The sequence below is a fragment of the Dendropsophus ebraccatus genome, chromosome 1, assembly GCF_027789765.1.
Source record: "Dendropsophus ebraccatus isolate aDenEbr1 chromosome 1, aDenEbr1.pat, whole genome shotgun sequence".
NCBI classification, from domain to species: Eukaryota; Metazoa; Chordata; class Amphibia; order Anura; family Hylidae; genus Dendropsophus; species Dendropsophus ebraccatus.
In genome coordinates, this window is record NC_091454.1 from 176,994,586 (window position 1) to 177,018,818 (window position 24,233).

The window sequence follows — 24,233 nt, forward strand, 5'->3', positions numbered from 1 at the left end:
CAGATCCCCATAATGCAGTAGCCTAATACAACAGTCTAGAATAGAGAAGCAAGGCTGCTGTCCAAGGTCTGCGTGGTCACATGACCGCAATGGAGAATGGTGTGGACTCAGCAGAGATCAATCAGGAAGTGAGAATCACAGAGCTGTGCAGGAGGACAGTGACAGAAACTTTATATACAACAGTTTGAATAGCTGAGTGTAAGTGCAGGCACATTATAGCAGCAGTGTGTATAGCTGACTGTGAGTGCAGGGACATTACAACAGTAGTGTGTATAGCTAATTGTGAGTGCAGGCACATTATAGCAGGAATGGAGAGAATGGGAAACACAAGGGCTGACTGCAGGGAGCATGAAGGAATGAGCAGGGCAGATGTAGACACAGTATAATTTATCTATTTATTTGTTTAAATTGGAAAAATATGCAAAGCTACCTCCAAAAGGTGACATCAGAGGGATGTTTTTCATACCATTATTCCCAGTGAAGCATGAACACCCATTACCCGCACATCTTTGTGTCTGGCTCCTCAAAGAGAACATTATTTATTTGGTCCATGATAATAGGCCTAGCTGTAGACAGCCATACCCTGCTCTAGGAAGTTTCTGGCTTGGTTTATTAAATATCTGGTCAGGTTCTAAGGCTTCTTTAAGGAGTCAGCCCGATGACTAGTGTAAGTGAGTGCTGCTAGATCGGCGCTAGCTTACTGAGCTTATTACATGCTGCGATAATCGTGCAGCCCTTGCTTTAACTGTAAAATAATAAACTTTATATTTTACCTTTTCAAACTCCCTGTGACATCCTTAACACTCTAGTTCTGCCGGCTACCCGCAGCCACTACTGGAACCTTCTGATATGGTTTTTGAAAGGACAAGTAGCTTAGCCAATCACTGGCCCAGATTGGGCCAGTGCTGCAGTCAATGGTTGGCTGATCAGCCTAACACTTTAGAGACCGGCTCAGAAGTGTGAGCGGTGGCTGTGAATAAAGCAGTTATTTTCTTTTCAAATGCCTGAGCCGTCGACATTGCTATAACTTGCAGCCGGTGGGCGACGATTTTTAAGCTTTCTTAAAGACACAATCAGCTGATGATCGTTTTCATCGTTGTCTTTATTACATAAAGCAATCTACTGAATTGCCCTGATTCAGCAGATTATTGCTCTGTGTAATAGGGCCCTAATTTAATAGGAACTTTACCTCCAAAGGTTGGAGTCAGAGAGCTGCTTTGCATTTCCTTCTTCCCAGAATTCTCAGTGGAACATGAATGTCCTCTGTGTCCGTATTACTGCTGCAATTCCTGGCCAGAATACGTTTCTGATGACCATTAGACTCTTGATGTGGCCAGGACTTGTGGCTGAAATGCACCTGTATTATACCCTTTTTAACCAGCCTTAATGAGCATAACTTCAGTACAGTAATGGTAGAGAAACGTATAGAAGCAAAGAAACGTATGAATATTTTTTTTTTTGTTCAGTAATCTAGACACATTTTTGTAGTCGTGTTTCATGTTTTAATACTGTACTGACCCGTTACATCAATGTAATGTACTGTGCTGTATACACTTATATTCTTCAGCGCATTGTATGTTGTTACCATGCTTACGATATGGATCGTAAATCTGATACTGTAGGAGTGCTGGATATACATTTAAAACTAGGATGGATGCATTCAGATTCCAGAACAATCTACTCATTTCCAAAATCTTTCCCCCCCCCCTTTTGAATAGTTTCCGTTCACCATTCACAGATAAATAAAACATAGGTCGGAAGTACACAAATGAACCATATTCAAACTGTGAAATGCCGAGAAATCTTTAAGCAGCATAGTATTATAATAGTCTGGGTGTTTCATCTGTATATAAAAATTAAAAATTCAAACAAAAATCTGGCCTTCATGAAGAACAAGCCCTTTGGGCATATGGTTCATTATGCATATTCGTTTAATTACTAAAACACTTGGGATATCTTCTCTGTTGCCCTTGCTTTCAACTTGCAGAGTTGGAACAGTTTTCCTGTACAGAATATGTTGAACAGTCTTGTGTAATAAGACAAGCAGGTCTTCCAGGCAAAGTCAATGTCCCTACAAAATAACACTGCGGTAGAGCCAGAAATAGCTTAAAGGAAATCCAGTGCTTAAGGTGCAATCTATCATTCTTGTTATCCAAGTTAATATAAGGAATACAGTTTTGACTTCTGTTACTGTGTAGAGATGCCAATGACATATCAGTAGGGATTACAGCGCGTGAGTTGGTGTTCAGGACATGGTAAAGTTGTAACATAGTCTTTATGTAAAAAAAAACATCCATCTGTTACGCAGAGTTGATCCCGAGGATACAGTTTTTCCCACCTTAGGCTGGGGCTACACTGCAACTTTTTGTAGTGCTACTTGACTACTTTTAACTATTGAGATACAGTTGAAGATCAAAGTAATACATTGAGTTATATGCAACGTTGTAGACTGCAGCTGTCACACAATAGTTAATATCAGTCAAGTAGCGCTATAAAAAGTTGCAGTGGCCTTTTAACTTGATTTTAGTTATTACTGGGAATATTTTTAGCCCAGGAAGTTATGCAGACCCCTTCCTAAACTCCTAAGTTCATAGTAAACAGTTCCATAGTCTCCGTCTTTTCCTTGTAGATGGAAAGGATGCCATCCAGCGGCGTAACTACCACCATAGCAGCTGCTATGGGGCCCACTGCATCAGGGGGCCCAGTGGCTTAGGGCCCTGTTACACCAACAGATTTTTCCTTAGCCAAAGCCAGGAATGGACTATAAACAGAACAGATAATCTGTTGGTGTAATAGGACCCTTAGGGTACGCGGCGGCTGAGTGGCCTACCAGCTGAGAGGCCGCGGTGAAGCTAGAGCGCGCATGGGACCCCGGGAGAAGCGGACGGCAGGAGCAGCCCTGGAACGTGGATGGGTAATGTATGCCAGTTTAGCAAGGGCTGCAAGGACATCGGTAACAATGTCCTTGCAGCTCTTGTCAAACGATTATCGGGCCGTGTAATAGGCCCAGTAAACGAGCAACAATCTAGCAGATTGCTGCTCGTTTACAGGTATTATCGGGCCCTGCTTGGCCCGTGTAATACCACCCTTACTCTCTACACCCCTGATGCCATTGTGTTAGATACTCACAAAAATGCAGAGAAATGCAACAGCTCACCGCTAATGGCAAGATACAGACCCAATACAGATAGGAAAATCAGTAAAATCTCCATAAAAATAATGAGACTCATTTTTTTAAGTAGTTGGGGCGCTGTTTTTAGTGATTTTCATATCTGCATTGGGTCTGTATCTTGCTATTGCAGTGAGCTGTTGCATTTGTCTGTGTTTTTGTGTGTTTACAATTTCAGAAACATGCTCCTTCCTAGTGTGAATCGTGTTCCAGGAGAGCTGACCAAACTTGTCTTTTTTTATTGTATTAGTGTCTCAGGTATAAATACATCTTGAAAGAGAGGTATATGCACATCTACACATCCATACATACACATACAACTCCATACATAAAGATCTACTATCTGTGAAGTTAATAAATGGATTATCCAGGATTACAGTGTTTACTTTTATTCATGAAAACAATAGCATGCATGTTTTAAGGTTGTTTGTTGAACCAATGTATGGGTATGAAAATATCTATACTAGTATTGCTTCCCTTAAAGGCATTTGATAATTTCATCAAGTTATTGCCTATTTGTAGGATAAGGGATAACTTGCAGATTGGTGGTGTCTGACTGCTCTGACACCCGCCCATGCCCTGAACACCTAAATATCAGAGACCAAAGCGAATGAAGAGGGCAACGCATATGCAGCCACTGCTCTATTCACTTTCTCTAAGCTTTCTGATCCGCAATGTTTGGAATTTAATGGAACGGCGGCCTAACTTATGTGGCCCTCTCCATTCATTCAGTGGCGTTCGTGGGATCAGAGTGGTCAGACACCCTCTCATCTGCAAGCTATTACATATTGTTTAGATAGAGGATAACTTGATGAAATATGAAAACCCCTTTAATTGTAATATACAGTAAGTTTAAGTAGAAAATATTAAAGCTGAGAGATCTAAAAAGAAACTTTAATTCTGTGTCGCAGAGGCTCAGCAATGTTCCCCTCCTCCTAGTGTCCTGTGTCTGGCAGAAGACTCCTTCCTCCGCTATAGGGCCTGAATATAGTTGAGCCCAACCACTGGCTAATCCCTGCGCTGTCAGCTGACCCCAGGAATAGAGGAGCAGGAGATTAATCCCTGGTTTGGGAACAAGCTAAAAAAAATTTGAACCGACAAACGGGCGTATATCTACTCCTCAATTTTGTTTTTCATCATTCATTTCCAGGTTCAGCTTTAGTCTGTTTAAGTGTTAATTTTCTTCCTAGTAGGATTTCGGATATAGGATTCTAGGAGCAGATCTGTTTATTTACACTGCGGCATCCATGTGTTCAGCTCTTAGGGAACAAACTACATACATTGAGATCTACAAACAAAGCTCGCCATGAGAGCTAGATGGATTGATGTAGCTATGTGAACAAACATAAACACGTTCTCAGCAGTGATCCCCAAGATTTAGTCTGAGGCTGTTCTCAGAAGTCTGGTTAATGGGAACATTTAAAGGGGTATTCCCATTTTGCTACCTTTTCTTTATGATTTGTTGAGGGATTCAACCTCGGAAAGGAAGTTGCCGCCTCAGAGCTGAATCGGCTCTTTTGCAGTTTTTCCGTGCATATCAGCCCCCTGCCATATAATGCTCAGGGAATCTGCAGCTCAGCTTCATTCAGGTGAATAGGCCTGGCTGCAGTCTCCCTGCTCATTTATGTGTACAGTATTGCTGACTTGTTGAGAAAACTACTGAGGAGGCAATGACACATCAGAAGGTAGATTATAGGGGAATCGTTTGCTAAGACCCCGACGGTTGCTAAAATAAGTGGAGAGCAATGTGCTCTGCCGCTTCTTTAGACCACTTGGCTTTGCCCATTCATTTTTAAACTTCTGACCATTTATTTTAAAGATTCAGCACCTGGACTCCACTGTTCAAAGCATCTGATGTGTTTATATTGGTGGCAAAGTCTCTTACCATAGGTTGTTATATATCGTCAGCCAAACTTCCCTGTACTTTTCTGTAAAGTGAGTTAATGTGCTGCAGTGGCATACAAAACTATAACCAAAGGCTCTATCATATAAAAAAAATATATAAGTGTAACAATATGTTATGATCACTTCTGTTTGACACAGTAGTTATGGAAGCTAACAATGTTCCTCCTGTTTGAGACACTTTGTACTGAAAGATCAACCATAAAGGAGCAGGCTCAATTGTTCTTTAAGAACAAATATGATCCTTTCCTATATTGCCTATCGATACGCCATCCTATAGGATTCATTGAAGTGATTCCCGTGTGTTCTTATGTCTATCATTCTGTCTTTCATTGTAGATATTTGTTGTGACCCTCTGGAATCTGGAGCTTTACATGATACCTTTGTCTCTTCTCCTTCTCTTCGCTTACAACTTCACCATGATCACGACTGGGAAGGTCAACGCTCAAGACAACCTGGTAAGAAAAGACGAATATTGATTTTTTGCCGTATACTTTCATTTCTCTTGTAGTGAGAAAGTGCATATGCTTTACCTTCAGGAGACAAAGTGTGATTGTGTTTATCCCATGGCAGTAGTCTAGTTATCTCACAAACCTAGTCTCCAGGCATTGGGCTTTTCCTTCAGGGAGTAATATGATTGCTCACCTCTAATCCCTTTATGTCAGGAGGGGGCCTTGGATTTCTTTGCATGATTTTAACAAATCACTGCTATAGATACTCAATATATATATTGGTTTTCATGAAAAACACTTATTGGGTATGTGTACTTATGTGACTTCAGGTTTTTTTTTTTTTTTTTTAAAGGCTGCCAACTTGTTATAAACATGTATTGCACATTTACGTGGTAATAACCAAAGCTGAGTGGGCTAACCAAACTTAGGGTTTGGCAACGTTCGCCGAAACCAAACTCTCTGCATTTGACTCCCAGTGGCTGGAAAAGTTGGATGCCGCCCTAGGGCTGCCAGGAAAACATGGATTTATCCATATTTTCCAGGACTCCAGGGAGGCATCCAACTTCTCCAGCTGCCTGGAGTGTTTGGGTCCAGCAACATACTTCAAACCCGAACACTAGTAGCTCAACACTAGTAATAACCATGACTTGGACTACGTAACAATATACCACTTGTATGACCATATGCTGTCATACCTCTTTGAGACAACCACTGTAAATTGCACTGACAAATAAAAACTGGCCCGGATAAGAGGGTAGTCTTCACAATGTGGTTTTTTAAAGAGTTTTTATTTTATGTATAATATCTTGAGGAAGTTGAGGAATTATGGTAACCATGTCTACCTTTTTTTTTTTTTTTTTTTAGGAAGGGATGGATATTGGTGAAGATGATGAAGATGATGAAAAAGTAAGTATCACCCACTATAAAGGCAAACATTCCTTGCTTCCACACTTGAGAAATGAATTATTTTATTTCTGGAATATACTGTAATAATAAAAATACTGCTGTTAAAATTGATCAAACACAATATCCAAGAATTATATAACTCATTCATTCCTTCACCTGATACGGAATTATTCTTTGGATACTGGCAACATAGTGGTTCAGTGGATAGTACTGCTCTATGAAGGCAGTCTGATCATGCAGTGAATCTCTGTTCCTGTTGCTTTTCTGTGATTAGCTCTAATGACATAACCCTGACTTTTTGTAATATTGTAATATATTCCCTCTAGTAAGAGCAGATGCAATTCTTCTTCTATGTGAACATACAGTACTGATGCTTATAGACATTATGCAGTCTACTTGTTTGTGTACCTACATAATCTGACATTATTACAGTGGGCACTGTGAGACTTTCTAGAATCACACCCTGTTGGCGACCTAAAGTAACTCCCAGTTGTCATTTTATTTATATTTACATTTCAAAGAGAAGTGGGGAGAAGAGGGACGCTTCCTTGTGTAATATGAGGAGGCCAGGAGTGTGGTATTAGTAGGTTGCTACAGGGATCCAGTCATCTGGAGGAGTTGTGCAAGATTAGGCACAACTCTATTGAAGGCATATAAGTGTACTCCGCAGCTATTCCGGGGACTTTACCACCAGGGGTGGGAGAAGAGTTTGCAGATAGCGTAATCAGCCGATTACAGGACCAAAGCAGAGTCCCCACGCAACTTGGATAAGCGCAGGAGTATTGGAGTATGTACATGGCGGTACAGGCCAAATTCATCAACCCACGGAGGGTCTAATCCAACCATGGAAGATGTAATAAAATATACTTCTATTGCAATGCGTTTCGACCTTATCATATATAATAAAGGCCTTTCTCAAGCATGAAAAAATAGACACTATGCGTACATTATATAGATATACCCTAATAGTATAATCGTATAGGACTTTCGGGTCAGTGACCCCAGGAGGTCCGGCCACTAATCACAAACAAATGTGCACAGTCAGCACATGGTCGCTACAGAGATGTAAACATAAACATAGAATAGGTATATACCTAGTCTATGTTTATGTTTACATCTCTGTATCGATCAAATGTGCATCTCTGTATTACAAACAAATGTGCACAATCAGCACTAGGGATGGTCCGAACTCTCCGAGGTTCGGGTTCGTATGAACCCGAACGCTCGGCATCAGATTCCCGCTGTCTGCCCGCTCCGTGGAGCGGGTGGCTACAGCGGGAGGACTGCCTGGAAAACTGGGATACAGCCTATGGCTATGGCTGTATCCCAGTTTTCCAGGCGGTCCTCTCGCTGGATCCGCCCGCAGCACGGAGCCGGCAGACAGTGGGAATCATTACCGAGAGTTCGGGTTCGTACCATCCCTAATCAGCACATGGTCGATACAGAGATGTAAACATAAACATAGAATAGGTATATACCTATTCTATGTTTATGTTTACATCTCTGTATCGACCATGTGCTGACTGTGCACATTTGTTTGTGATTAGTGGCCGGACCTCCTGGGGTCACTGACCTGGAAGTCCTATACGATTATACTATTAGGGTATGTCTATATAATGTACACATCGTGTCTACTTTTTCATGCTTGAGAAAGGCCTTTATTATATATGATAAGGCCGAAAAGCGTTGCAATAAAAGTATATGCTTATTACATCTTCCGTGGTTGGATTAGTACCTCCGTGGGTTGATGACTTTGGCCTGTACCGCCGTGTACATACTCCAATACTCCTGCGCTGATCCAAGTTGCGTGGGGACTCTGCTTTGGTCCTGTAATCGGCTGATTACGTTATCTGCATATATTTCAAAGAGGAATAACAGAGGAACCGCCCAAAGTAGAGCGCTAATAAAAGATACTCCTGAAGTATCCAATTTAAGGCCATGTTCTCACATTGTACGACACTGGCCTTTATGGCTGGTGTCAGAAAAGATCATCTTTACAGCCGCTGAATTCGGATCCATCCGTGCACGCCCACATCCGAATTCCCCGCTGTATACAATGGAGCATGCAGCCGGAGCCGTACGCTGCATTGTTTGAACTAATAGGGTTTTCTGCGGCCGCTATTTATTAAATAACAGCTGCAGAAAACTGATATGTCAGTTTCTTGCAGCACCGCTAGGGATCTCAGCCAGAGTGTATACCATGTGTATACACTATACACTTCGGCTGGGATTACTTAGAAGGTACCACTACATGTGTACCGTAGTAATCACTGCTTGTGTGTCACAGGCAGAATCAGTCCGTTTGTTAGCTTGCACAGCACAACTGTTAGTGTAAAGTGCAAGTTACTGAAGCATAGAAAAAAAAATTCAGAGCAGATGTGAATAGTGTCAAATGTAAAACAATAAAATATGATTTGAATAGACTGTGCAGCAGTCATAGAACTGCATTGTTTGGGGAGAAGCAGGGGTAACCCTCTAAAATTAGGATCATTTTACAATACAGTAAAAGACCCCTACATTAGCCTATTTATATTGGGGGGGGGGGGGGGGGGAGACGAAAAGGAAAATGTATAGTGGAGTGTATTATTTATAAATAGAACAGTTCTTATTTTTATTTTATTTCTTCCTCTTTTAACTGTTCACGATAGCAGCAACTTTAAGATCAAGAGAATGTTAGGATGTGCATCGGAAGGTCTAAAATCACTTAGAGATCCCAGAGGTATTTTGCTTGTTTGCTTCTAGGAGGCTGCGATAGCATGTGCTCAGTCAGACACCAAACACCATGTACAACAATATTGATGGATTGATAAAAATAGTCCAGATGAGTGAGCCGCACAGTGCAGCCAACAGCCATGAAAAAGCAAAAAGCATGTTTTCCAAAGACTGGGAAATAGAGCTGTCTGTGAACCTTTTATAAAGTACGGTATAAGCAGAAGCTCACGATTCTGATGCCCGGTGCGAGAAACATCTGTTTCTTAGTAATAGGGCTGATAAGTGTAATGACTGGATCAACATGCTGCAAATAAGTGTCCATCTTCTTGACTGCTGGGATCACTAAGAAGGCTGCGGGGAGATCAAGTAGTACTTGCTTTTGGTAGCATTTGAGGCCTATGCTGTTTTATCAGTAATCTCATTTATTCTGTGCTGAGGCCTATACCACTAATGTATAGCATGTATTGTGCCATGTTGTAAATGCTTTTTGTGTTTTCATTAGATTATACTTTAGTTGCATTGATCCTACAGATTCAGTGGAATGGTGACTAGTACTAGAGCAGACTTGCGACATTGTTCGAATTCGGCAGCCTTTTCCGATCCCAAACACTCTGCATTTAACTCCTGGGCGGTTGGAGAAGTTGAATGCTGTCTTAGTGAGTCCTGGAAACCATAGATGCAGCTATAGGGTGAAGGATGGTGTACACAGTACAGTATTATAGATGTCATGCGGAGGGGTGAAGGGGTTATTGAAACACTTAGTTTGTAAGGTGATCTGTGAGCAGAAATTCAAGGGTTACACTATCTGTTGTTGAGAAGCTTAAAGGGGTTGTCCAGTGAAAATCTTTTTCTTTTAAATCTACTGGTATAAAAAAGTTATATAGATGTGTAATTTACTTCTATTAAAAAAATCTTCAGTCTTCCCATACTTATTAGCTACTATATGTTATGCAGGAAATGTTGTTTTATTTTTAGTCTGACACAGTGCTCTCTGCTGACATCCCTGGCCGAGACAGGTACTGTCCAGAGTAGGAGCAAATCCCCATAGAAAACCTCTCCTGCTCTGGACAGTTCCTGTCTCTGCCAGAGATGTCAGCAGAGAGCACTGTGTCAGACTGAAAATAAAACAACATTTCCTGCATGACATATAGGAGCTAATACATATGGGAAGACTGGAGATTTTTTTAATAAAAGTAAATTACACATCTATATAACCTTCTTATACCAGTTGATTTAAAAGAAAACGATTTTCGTTGGACAACCCCTTTAAGGGAAGAGGGAAGTTACACTGTAGCACTGTGTACATACAGCAATTGATGCGCTGTTATTTAAACATGGAACGGCTGCCCTGATCTTTATGTGGGTGGACAGAGATGAGAAAGCCTTGATTTACTGTATATTTGTGGATCATTTTCAGGAGGCAAACTGCTTGGTATACAATCCTAACTTTCTAAGGGTCTCTCCTGTTTTGGGCAAATTGCTAACCCCGACCCTACTTTCTGTGTTTAGTCCTGATCTGTCTGTTCCTAGAAATCGAAATCCTCTTGAAAACAGGCAGTGGGTAGTAGATTGCAGAGAAGGTACACCTCCAGTGGCCAAGAGTTTTGACTTTTAAACCAAATAGCACATTATTTGTTTGTCAGTATTTGTAGCCAAAAGCAGGAGTGAAACTATTATAGTGAAAGTGTTTCTATTATAGTGAAACACTATAATGTGTGATCTATGTTCTGAATAAACTCCTGATTTTGGTTAAGAATACTGACCAATATACTATATATACAAGTAATAGAAGTAGAATAACCAGTTCAGTGGTTTTATGTTGCCTTATGTTGCGTTTACATAGACAGATTTATCTGACAGATCATTCAAGCCAAAGCCAGAAACAGACTATAAACAGAGAACAGGTCATAGAGGAAAAACTGAGATGTTTCCTCTTTTTAAATCCATTCCTGGCTTTGGCTTTCAAAATCTGTCAGATAAATCTATCTGTAAACACACCCAGGGGGAATAACCCTAACCCCAGCCCAGGGGGAATAACCCTAACCCCAGGGGGACTTATAGTAAGTGTGTAAAAAAAAAATATATATATATATATATATATATTTTTTTTTTTTATTAATAAAAAAATCCCCTTCCCTAATAAAGGTTTGAGTTACCCCCCTTTCCCCATTTTATAAATTAATTGCCCGAACTATTTCATTCCTGATCTCTCACGGTAAATGGCGTAAACGCAAAAAAAATCAAAAGTGCAAAATTGAGAAACATTGCAATAAAAAGCAATCAAAAAGTTGCATATGTGCAATCAAGGTACCGATAGAAAGTACAGATGGCGAAAAAATTACACCTCACACAGACCCATAGACCAAAGGATAAAAGCGCTATAAGCATAGTAATAGAGCAATTTTAAGGACCATTAATTTTTTTAAAAGCCATCAAATAAAATAAGTTACACAAGTTACATATAATTGTAATCATAACAACTTGAGGAACATGTATAACAAGTCAGTTTTACCCTAGGGCAAACAGCGTAAATACAAAACCTCCCCAAATTAAAAAAAAAAAATCACACATGTAATTTTTTTCTGGTTTTGCAGCGTGCTTTATGCAAAAATTAAGCCTGCCATTGCAAAGTACAAATTAGTGGCGCAAAAAATAAGGGCCCATATGGGTCTGTAGGGTAAAAAATGGAAGTGCTATGGCCTTTTTATTAGGTGCTTGAGGACTTGAATTGCTGGTCTTGACTGTTATGTATATCCCCTGCCCTTTCTCCCATTGATACATAGAAATACATATAGTTTTGCATAGGTCACCAGTGGACAGTAATGAACTTTGAACAATAAAGTTGCCCTTATTGAACATCTTTTTCCCAGATGAAACACACCCGGCTCAGTTCTCTGCATGTTGTTCTATTAGTGGGGATAGGTCAGAACCCATCATGCAGAGAGCCAGCCCGCTGTAGACTGTAATATGATGGAACAATTGCATCATAGTTTGGTTCCATTGAAAGGGTTCTGCATAAAACCTTCACTGTTGAACATCTGGTTGCCGAACAAAATAGAAAATGTAACTTCGAGATGTTAATTAATTCTGAGCCCTCTTAAGAAAAGACTGTTCCTAATGTTGAAAGTTTCTTGCCTTCCTGAATGCCTTGACCTTTTTGGATGTGTTTTGATTGAAAGAACTGGAGCAATTGAACATACCAGCACATATTCCATGATTAAACTATTGAGGAATAGCAGTCGTGCTCCAGATTATAGCTTCTCTGCCTTTGTCAAAGGTTTTCCTTGGAATTTTAAACAAACATAATTGAGTTTCACCTCTTCATATTAAATTCTCCTTTAGAATGTGTTTTAATAAATTAGCGTCCTGACACAGTTTTTTGGCATTTGCCAGATATACTGTGTCCTGGGCCCTCCATTTAGGACATCTGTTTTCTTTCTTCCATATATTTATACCCCATATTTCACATTATTTTGTTTGATTGTGGTGTTCCGTGTGTGTGTTTTTTTTAAATACATAAAATACAGTACGCATAGTATATTGTGGAAATTTACTTAAAGTGTCTAATACTTTGGACACTTTAAACTTAAGGTGCCTATACTCCTCCAATAGCTGTCAGTTATCCCTCCTATTTTCTACATATTCCCTGTGGGTGGAGGAGGTGTAAGCTTCAGCCAGAGAGCTCAAGTGCTGGTTTATTCTTCTAAGTGAAAATCCGTAACTCTTGACTATTCTCTCCACTGATATCATGTGTCAGTGGAGTCAGGAGGACCCAATACATCTTATGCTTTAGTATAAAGTGTATTGGAATATTTAAAAATGTATCAATATAAGTTCTTCAGGCTGTATTGATAATTCTAGTCTGCAATCCCAGTATACACTGGAAAATGTTCCATTAAAGTGATACTGTCACCCCTCTTAGGGGCTGTAGTACACTGCACAATATTCCAGATAAGCGAGTGCCAACTTCAATATATAACTGTATAAAACTTGTCTGTTTCTTCTTTCTGCATTAAAATTGCTTCATTTTATCAGTGAACAGTGTCACCTGGGGGGAGTTTCATGGCAGTTGGGTCTTCTTACCAGCCGGGAGATGGGCCCCAACTTAGGTGACACTGTTACCAGACGAAATGAAGCGAGAGGGTGGAAGCGAGACAGTATCACTTTAAAGACAAATATGTTTTATACAGGTGTACATCAAATGTGCCACACCCAAGCTTGTGGATGGTGCAGAGAACCGCACATCATGGTGTGTGTCGGGGGTGGGGGTTGCCATTAGGACTTTTAAACATCACATCTGTTGGCTATATTCGTCAAAATAACTTTTTTGTTTTTTGGTGGATGGCCTTTTTTTTACCTTTACAGTGTTATTATACAAATAACAGCCATTATTGTAAAATAAGTAGTTATTTTTCTGTAAATGATGGTCGTCCACAAAAAATGGCTGTTATTTTCATGGTGTGTGAACATAGTGTTAAACATATTTTTTAACAGCACACACAGAGGCATTGTGTGCATTTATATTATATGATCTCTGCATTCACTGGAACCATATGTTTGGTGTATGTGTCAGAAGATGTGCATTACATTCATGTTGTCAACAGAGCTAAAAGTTTCCATCATTTGTTACCTTTTAACATGTCACTGAGACATGTCAGGCGTTAGGAGCATGCTGGGTCCTGATACCCACTTTGATTGGTTGGATTGAGCTATCATTTAACTACCTAGATGCTGCGGTTGCTGTTGACTGTAGCATCTAAGTGGTGAAAGAGCTAGGATTGACCTAAACAGGTAACCGTAGTGGGTATGCATGCATTTCCTGTCAACCTCTGTCATAAATATGCAGTATATGTTGAAAAGGGGTGAATAAATGGCTGGACGTAATGTCCAGCTCACCACACCAGCATTGAGTTTCCTCCTTGTAGTGGCGAGGTCCTGATTTTATACTTTTTTGAAGTATACCAACAGTGTTCAGTAATCAATTTTACTGACTGTATACTCCAATAAAATGTTTAAAACTGAACCTTGCCGTAGACTTTTATACTAATAGAAATTGTTTGTACAGACAACATAGCCATGTCACACTCGAGCACTATGTTTGGTGCAAAAATTAATGTATTCTAAAAAAAAATAATTAAAAAAATCCAACCGAAATGACTGTATACTTGTTTTAGCTATATTAGAAGAATGCTCTGGCCTGCTTTGTATTTGCATCCTCTGGTGGAACAGTATGATGTTCTCTACACGTTATTTTTAGTGACAAATCCCCTGCAATTTTGTCACTGACAATTCCTTGCTTTTCAATATATGAAAATATGACCTGATATGAATTGATTCATTGTACTATATAACCCTATATCTCCTTTTAGAAGCCTCTATCATTTATCACAATCTCATCTCCGTTATGTATTTTGTACGCCACAATTTCATAACAAAGCACTTTGTTTTGAAAATGCATCAAATTTCTATATAAAGTGTCTTCTCTGTATGTTTTGCAATAAAGAAAAAAAATGCCATGTGAATTCTATTGTGTTGCTCAGATTGAGTCCGCCCTGCTCTTCCTGAGCAGCTTGATAGTTACAGCAGAAGTAATGTTGTGCTTGTTAAACTGTGTTATAACCACATTTCTTGGTTCAATCTGAAATGTGTAAATAAAGTCAGCAGGACGTCGATGGCACTGCCAGATGATGTCTCACTGCTGCAGCACGAGTAGGCTTGTCCTGGCTGCTCACATGTTGCCATTTCTTATTCATTGCTCCTCTGACAAAGTTAAGTATATGTTGACTTGTAGTGTGTGTTACTTTATAGAACGCCCTCATATGTAGGTAATAAAAGTGGATTTTGAATCCTTTTTTAAATTGTACTTTTAATTATTTTGTATAGGAATCTGAAAGGAAGAGCATCAGGGATCGGATCCAAATGGTACAAGACATAGTGATTACAGTGCAAAATATTTTAGAAGAAATTGCTTGCTTTGGAGAGAGAATCAAAAAGTAAGTTTTCTTCTTTGTTCTGCAGCTCTACATTTATTATTCAGACACCTTTGGCAGTTGGAAGTTGGATGCAGCCCTAGGGAGTCCTAGAAAACCTAGATACAGCCTATGGCTGGGTTCACACTACGTATATTTCAGTCAGTATTGTGGTCCTCATATTGCAACCAAAACCAGGAGTGGATTAAAAACACAGAAAGGATCTGTTCACACAATATGGAAATTGAGTGGATGGCCGCCATTTAATGGCAAATATTTGCTGTTATTTTAAAACAACGGCTGTTATATTGAAATAATGGCAGTTATTTGCTGTTATATGGCGGCCATCCACTCAATTTCACCATTGTGTGAACAGAGCCTTTCTGTGTTTTCAATCCACTCCTGGTTTTGGTTGCAATATGAGGACCACAATACTGACTGAAATATACGTAGTGTGAACTCAGCCTATGGTTGTATCCATGTTTTTCAGGCAGCCTTAAGGTCCTATTCCACAGAACGATTATTGGCTGTTACGGCCAATAGAATTGGCTGTTCCGTGGAATAGAAGGCAACAATCAGCCGAAATCGTTCATGTCGGCTGATCGTTGCAGTCGTTTGTGTTTCAAACATGTTGAAAAACAGACGAATGGGATAGCAGCGATCTGCTGTCGTCGCTCTCTGGGATAGCAGCGTCTGCAGCAGACCGCCCCTTTCCTCTAAGGGTTGCCTGGACAATCTAGCGATCACCCGGGCAGTTCCCCACAGCCCCTCTCGCACTCACCCGCTCGCTGCTTGTAACGGTCAGCCCATGGAATAGGGGCTTTAGGGCTGCATCCAACCTCTGCAGCCACCGATAATCAAATGCTGCATACTCGCATTCAGACGAATCCAAGCGTGCCAATTGTTCTGATCTGGGTAGTATAGCTGATATAATGTTGGGATATATGTTTGTTAGTAGAGCTCGGGGTTTGCTCAGTTCCCAATGTGACCTTACCTGCATGTATGCCAAATCAAGAAATGGCTATCCAGCTACTCTCCCACTGTAACCGCTGCTCCAGGGGGTTTAACCCTTTACATACATGTATACAATTTGTGCAGTTTACTTACCCCATCAGCAGACTGGTGACACAATCAAAGGGTGTTGATAGTTTTCCAACCATAGCAGCCTGGAGCCGCCTTTATGTGTGTATTTCTATACAGCTGTGCCAGATACTTAAAGGCACAATACACTTAAAAAAAAAACGAAAAAAAAACCTTGCATCTGGGATAGTGGAGGTGAAATTTTATTTAGTTTTTGTTTTTTGTTTCGGAAAATAGTTTTGATTGTACCCAAGTAATATGTAATGGCTTAAGTTAATTCTGAAAAAAGCACAGTGTATAGTAAGTCAGAAAAAGACTAATATCCTTGGTTGCTAAACCATCATTATCCCAGCAGTAAGCCTTTATATACTCTATATGGGCCACCCCAGTATGTAAGCTAATTGCCGAGTCATTTAGATACATTTTTATATGGTCAGTTCACTATGTGCAGTTCACTATGGGCCAGTCATTGTTGGGTAGTTTACTGGACTTACATGCATTGAGTTTTAGTTTATGTATGTTTGTTTTATTTAATTTTAAGTAGCCACCTATTTTCTTTTACATACTTAGAAGAACAATTATTCCGTTCCTCGTAATGTTTCTTTTGTCTTGACATCCTGCTTCTTTGTCAGTGCATCTTTTTGTAAGTGGTTTTAAAGTCATTGAAGGAAAAAATACTTTCCAACCTTTTTAAACTCCCCGGGAGGCTGGCTGAAGTCCCTCCAGATTACACGGTGCGTCTCCTGATCAGCATGCATCGCAGGCAGGCAGATTATTTTGAGTAAAGCCTGGTACCATGGGGTTTAAAATAAGAGAGCCACTGTGAAATGGTGAAGTACAGTACAGAACACTTAAATGGTTCGAGGAGGTGGACCCTCCACATGAGCTCTCGAACACCTGCTGTCAGTGTACATAGCCTGGTGTTTATAGATGGGTGTGTGCATTCATGTAAGAGCACTGGACGGAGGAAATGGCACATGCAGAACGGACTCTGTGTTTTGTTTGTAACAGTAAAACTTCAGCTTTAACATTTTTTTTTTTTTATCTGACCCCAGGACACACAAGTCAACAGCAGTTTACTCTTCTCTTGCTCCAAACAGAGGTTACAGTACTTTTGTGCCTCCTTAACCCCTCACACTATCTCTTTACATGTAACCTTACTACACATATAAATGGTTTCTAGTCCAGTTTGTGATATCCTAGCAGTCTTTAAACCCTATTGTATAGTTATTTTGTTAACTGTTGTGCCTATTCCGATGAAAATTCTTAAAAATATTGCTTTCTTGTTTCAGCACATTTAATTGGAGTGTCCCGTTCCTCTCTTTTCTCGCCTGTTCCATACTCCTGGCTGCAACTATTGTACTGTATTTTATACCTTTAAGGTATATCATTCTCGTTTGGGGTAAGTGGTTTTAAATCTTCATGTAAATTAAAATAAATATATACTTACAGGGTTGTCCAAAAGTAGGTGGGTAAAATGTGTAATAGGGTTATGAAGGGGGATATTTAACAAACATGGTGTAAAGTGAAACTGGCTCAGTTGCCCCTAGCAACCAATCAGATTTCACTTTTCATTCCTTACAGACTCTTTGGAAAATGAAAGGTGGAATCTGATTGGTTGCTAGGGGCAACTGAGCCGGTTTCACTTTACACCATGTTTAATAAATCTCCCCACAGGCATCTGTACCACTTTAGATCGTTTACAGAATATTTCTACTGTAGTCCCAGTTATAAAATATTTAATCAGATAAAGTAATGGAGCCCTGTAAAGCTGGTTGTACACTTTAGATAGCTGTTGGCCAAACAAGTGTTCTTTTTAATGTTGTTTCCCCAGTTTGTTGACACCTGGCACATGTACAAGAATCCTGGACTCTGTTTAAGGTACCTTCAGACGTACCAGATTTGCAGCGGATTACACACTGCGAGTTTGCTGCGAATCCATTTAGTGTGAAGTTGAAAGGGGTTACATACCCACAGCGGAATTTTCTTTATATATATAACCTGGCCCCTTTAAGCCCGCACCCGGAGCATACACTACCTGCTCGGCGCCACAGTTGCATGTGAGGCTCCCTGCTCTCATCGGTCCCCATTAGCCAATCAGTGCTGCCGTGCACTGATTAGCTGATAGGGGCCGACGGAACCCGGGAGCCTCACATGCAGCCGCGGCGCTGAGCAGGTAGTGTATGCTCCGGGTGCGGGCTGCGGGGTTAAAGGGGCCAGGTTATATACTTGCAGCGGAATGAAAATTCCGCTGCGGGTATGTAACCCCATTTAACTTTACACTACATAGATTTGCAGCAGAGTTCGCAAATCACTTGAAGCGTGAAATCCGCTGCGAATCTGGTATGTGTGAAGGTACCTTAGTATTGGTGGCCCCTGGTTATTGCAGAGCAGCTCCTAGTCACTCCTTGGATATCACCACTACCCAATAAACAGAGCTAACTGCTTCCAGTCATTCATTGTGTATGTGCTGCAGCTCTGCTGGACTGCTTTTTGGCAGGATACTGGGTGCTGGCACCCCTCTGATTAGATCCCTATACAAATAGGTGCAAATACACAAACAAATATATAATAAAATGCATGTATAAATGTCCTTCAATGTTTATGGCCAGCTTAAAATAAGGAATTCCTGGCTTGTAATAAGGTATTCCTGCTCTTCACTCTATATTGTACACATGTTGGCATCTGAAAATAATTCAACCCTTAGGGTGCGTTCACACCTACAGGATCTGCAGCAGATCTGCAGCAGATTTGATGCTGTGTTCAGTTATTTAAATGAAATCTGCTGCAGAAAATCAGCTGCAGATCCTGTAGGTGTGAACGCACCATTACAGAATAGTATAGAGGGTTTAAATATCTATGAAAAGTATTTAATGCATATCTTCCTCAAAAGTAAAAAAAAAACATCCAGTATATGTGCTGCACTTTATGTAATGCAAATCATGGAATACACTGGCGGCAAAGCTATGTAGACTTCACTGTCATTATTCCTGCCATCTGCCTAATATGCATGCAGTGTGACATGGGTGTTTTCACACCATCTAATGTAATGAGGTTCTTAAATTTGAAGTTAAATACTAGGAGAGATTCGGCACGTATTGCTGCACAGAAGACTGGATGGCCTTTTTTCGCAGTCCAGAGAAATTAATGTGTGATCAGTTTTAAGTCAAAAGAAAAACAAGGAAAAATAAAATAAAATAATTCCCGGACACCAGGTTTTCACACTCATTCCTAACCTGTGAATTTGCTCACACTGCCTGAGCCGATGTGCTGGCATTCATTCTTTTTAAAGTAGGAATAAGCTCAAATGGATTTTTCTTTGCAGGCGTCAATAAATTTACAAAGAAGCTACGGAACCCATACGCCATCGACAATAATGAGTTTCTAGATTTTCTCTCCAGGGTACCATCTGATGTTCAAAAGGCAAGTTTTATTTTTTGTTATGATGATCCTGTGTAATTGTGTCCTACAAATCTACCAACATCTCCTTTCGGTACACCCAAGTATGATGGCACTAAACTGATTTACAGGAATCCTTAATTTCTGCCCAAATGGACTCGAGAGATTTCATGATCAGAATTTGTACACCATCATTAAAAGAATTTAAATTACATTCAGAAGCTATTTTAAAGGGGTGATCCAGCATTGGAAAAACCTGACCACTTTCTTCCGGAGACAGGCTGGCTCTTGAAGTGAATGGAGCTTAATTGCAAAACTGGACACAAGAGTTAAGCTGTCTCTGGAAGAAAGTGGCCATATTTTTCTAACGCTGGATAACCCCTTTAAGGATTCTTTTTAACAATCCAGGAAAAAAAAAAGTGGGATTCTGCTAAACCAGCCCTATTTTTTTTTCTTTTCTTCTTTTTATTACTTTTATTCTTTGTAACATAAGTGACAACTCCAATAGCTTCCATTCATGTGGTTGTCACCTTACTAATTTCTACAAATGGGAGACCTTCTATGTACCTGGGACACTAGACTGCCAGGGCTCAAGCTGATGCTGAGGCTCATGGAGACCCTATAATGTGGAGCAGTAGGCACTTTGTCTAGTGCTTTATGGTACAGTGTAACATATGTTACCCCTAAGGTTTAGTGCCTTAATAATATGACATTGAAAAATGTAATCAGTCTGCAATATTAGAGGCCTACACAGGTCTAGTTTGACCCCATACACTTTTTAGTGGTCTATTACAGCACTCTACTGATCCATGGTATGGTTATATACATGAAGCTTAATATTGTACAATCTGCACTTCCTCATACATATCATGTAGAGATAAAGGGGATTATTCAGAGAAATATTTTTATGTGCTTAGAGTGCCAGGGAATTCACTGATAATCCCTGACTGATGCCGTTCCCATAAAGCATCTTTCTGTTATCCATACTAAAAGGAAATGATCATTCAGCCAATCACTGGCCATGGCAATAACCTTCCTCAGCCAGTGATTGGATTACCGGGCATTCCTATGTGTCAGGACAAAGATCAGGAATAACTGACCAGTGGGTAGATGGGTGGCAGGTGTTTTTTTTTTATGTTTGTTTTTTTTTGTCCTTGGGCACTTAAAAAAAAAAAAAATGTTATTTATAGCACCTGTGATGGTGCCACCTACAGGAATATTGTGTGGGAAATTGTTCACTGCTCAGTTTTCTTCTACTATAGGTAGAGGCCTTTCCATAGGGCTATAAAGGATAGCATCGAGTGACTCTTACAAACCTTATAACCCTGCTGTATTGCTGCCAGCATATACTCCATTCACACCAGCATGCTGTGATATCTAGTACAGTTGTGATATGTTTCCATCAAGCCATTTGTTTGGTAATCTGTTTACAGTATATGCTTGTGATGCTTCATGGAGTATTATTTTAGGTGTAGTTTGCCAGAGGCTACAATTCCCTCTCTTGTTCCTCAGTTAGTATTTACCTGTCTGTTTGCATTTACAAAGCAGACCTCGTCTAGTCCCAAATCATAGTGCACCACTTTATGTATTTTCTGACCGAATGTGTCTGTGAATCTGTTACACCAAGCAGACAGAGTTATCCGGAGCACTTTGTGCAATGAATGTGTTCTTTTCTTCTGCCTTTCTGCTTGTCATTCTTATTTATAGGTTTGTAGTACGTTTGTTACATTTCACTAATGTGAATTTTTTTTTTGTTGTTTCCCTCTGGGCTTTTTAATTCACTTGTGTAGCACGTTGTAATAGCCGTAAGTCTGTAAAAAGACACCTATTTGCCACTGCTAAAATCTGTTAGAAACCGCTCTGTCTCATTAAAATAAGATCTGCACTTAATATTTGCACATGTAGAAGTAACTCTATTCCGGCTACCAATTAATTCTCAGTGTTTTTATGTTTTGAAAATGATTCATTACCCCGAATGTTCTGTGGATTCCATGACTATCTCCTTGGGGAGCCATTAACTAACTCCGAAGAAAGCTACAATTACTTAATGGCAAACGTCATGTCTATTTACTTTTTTCAGGTGCAGTATGCCGAGCTTAAACCTACCAGCAACCAAGGTGCCCTAAGGAAGAAGAGAAGTGGATTGTAACGAAGGATTGCATTCTAGAGCTGCTCCGAAGTGTCTGTGTGAATTTGTGCACTTTTTTAAAAGCCTGCCACTTGAATGTAACCAAAGGACAGGATCCTAGGGGGCGGGTCTCCCCTCAGAGTGTCCCTCTAAGGTTTGCCCTAAACCATGTAGGTTTACTGACTGGATTCAGAAACAACCTTATACATGGGGAAAAAATATAAATAATGTTTTTTATGTATTTCTGGCTTAGGGGGAAAACAAAGTTTACCATGATATTAGACAATCCATGTAGAAGGCTCTAAAATTCCTCTAAAACGCTGTAAGCTTGTTACTCCATGTCTACAAACTGTCCCTGTCCAGTGTATTTTTATGTCTTCAATTCTCTGCACAATTCGAGTAAGCTGCACAATCCCACGCTTACTTGATTTTCTTAGCTGAAGGGCTATTATGGTTTCAGCAAAGAACAGTTATTCTTTATATAATGAAAAGTTATACAGTTTTCAAATATACGTTGTGTATCGATTTCTCATGGTTTTCAAGATCCCTGCCAGTCATTCATCAGGAAGCCATTTCAGTGCTTTCTTCCAATGAATGAATAAAAACCGGTCTTGGTCTTGTCATGTAAGGAGCCATACAACAATGTTTCCATCCCATGGCCGGGACAGATTTGTATCTCTAGGAGTAAACAGTGAAGGTTCCTTTTGAATGAGTACAAGTAGAGATCTTAAAGGGGGTATCCAGGATTAGAAAAACCAGACACTTTTTTGTTGTTGCAAAAACAGTCACCCCTGGCCACAGGTTGTGTGGTATTACAAGTCAGTAGAAATGAGCACCAAAACCACACCCAAACTGAGAACAAGACTGGTACTGCTTCTGGAAGGAAGCAGACATGTTTTCTAAGCTTAGATAGCCCCTTTAAAAAAACACAAGGAATAGATAGAGAATGTATATTGGAAAATCCTATAATTTCCCTTATACAGTACAAAGAATACTTTTCTAAATTAGAAATATGTCTATAAAAAAGGAAAAAAGTGATTTGCACCTTACTGCCAAAGTGTACATAGTAAATTGAAATATATTTATATTTATGGGATCTATTTCTACAACTTCGCTGAACACTACAAAAAATCTTATAAAGAGATTTCAATGACGAGGCCAATGTTTTGTCCAGGGTGGACATTTACAGGCTGTACTTTTAGAAGGATGCCCAAAGGACAGAACATAGAGGCCGAGGCCTAGCCAATCAACACTGTATTAGAAAATATATTTAATTTTTACTTTTGTGGCATTTATATTTTTACTATCTATGTTTTACTTGAAGGGTTTGTAAGATTTTGAAAGAGAGATTCATTAATTGAAGTAAGATGGTGCGTGTGCCAAAGATTCCTAATCTTTTATATGTTCAGAAATTCCCTATCCCATTGATGGGGAACCTACGGCTTTCCAGCTGGTGCCAAATTATAATTCCCATTATGCTTTTATCGCCAAGGCTTTGGGCGTCCAGACATGATAAGAATTGTAGTTTTTCAACAGCTGGAGAGCCGTAGCTCCCCCCCCATCCCTACCCTTTCCGTTTTGTCTTTAGCGTCTATGCAGTTTATGTTGGTCTTATTAGTGCGGCCAGTTTTTTGGGATGTTCACATACATTATATTTCAGGATCATTTTTATGTTTCTGGTTTATATGGGTGAGATTATCTAGCTATATTTCTATGGTGATGCACAATCCAGGTACGTTTTATCAGTCAATAAATTTAATGATATCATCTTTACGCTAATGATGTGTATATTATCGAGTTTTAGAATGTATATTTAAATACAGCATTTCAAATTTTCTTTTCTTTTACAAGTTAAGGGAAATGGAATAATATTACATTTATACTGGTTTACTGCACATTGGCTGCTTGTATATATTTAGACTCCTAGAGTAAGTGACAAGTAATCATCCTCAGAATCATAACCTTTCAGTAATTGTTAAAATGTATAGCCTTTTTCTGGTTAGAAGCGTATTTTTATAAGAAATAAAAAATATTTTTGTTGTAAACTTTCATTTATATGTATCTGTATGTTTTGGATCAGTCAGATTGTATTAAAAATCAAAATCAACTTGTGTTCCAGCTGCTTTTACTTTTGAAAAAGTGACCATTTTTTTGTTATAATTTTAGGGCAATTATAAGTTGCAACTGGTTGTAAGCGTCCATTGCCATATTAGGCATATCTGCTTCTAGAACATAAATTGTTTTTTGTAAACCCTTTAGTAGAATTCCTTTAATCCATTATTAGCAGGAATTTGTAGGTGCCCATTAAGCATTCTAGACAAATTTTGTAAGTTTACGCCGTCATCTGGGGACTATAGACAAGCGCAACTCGATCATGCTCGATCGTTCAACCGAAAAAGTCGGATGCCGTCCTACGGTGTCTTGCAGAACATGGATACATGCACATATCTTTGCTTATGAACGAAAATGGAAGAGGACAAAAATCTCTCAGAAAGCATGTTTAGCCACAGTTGACA

At 39.7% G+C, this 24,233-nt stretch overlaps 1 protein-coding gene across 3 annotated transcripts in view; it reads left to right on the plus strand.

The window, feature by feature from the left end:
- MCTP2 (multiple C2 and transmembrane domain containing 2) overlaps window positions 1-23,794 on the plus strand; it is a 137,111-nt gene extending 113,317 nt beyond the window's left edge. For all 3 annotated transcript variants that reach the window (XM_069984972.1, XM_069984961.1, XM_069984966.1), the window contains exons 18-23: window positions 5,410-5,529; window positions 6,388-6,429; window positions 15,025-15,134; window positions 17,483-17,592; window positions 19,516-19,613; window positions 21,670-23,794. In XM_069984972.1, the coding sequence (XP_069841073.1) occupies window positions 5,410-5,529; window positions 6,388-6,429; window positions 15,025-15,134; window positions 17,483-17,592; window positions 19,516-19,613; window positions 21,670-21,738 (549 nt within the window). In that variant the 3' untranslated portion in view covers window positions 21,739-23,794. The remainder of the gene's footprint in view (window positions 1-5,409; window positions 5,530-6,387; window positions 6,430-15,024; window positions 15,135-17,482; window positions 17,593-19,515; window positions 19,614-21,669) is intronic.
- Window positions 23,795-24,233: the final 439 nt, after the last annotated feature.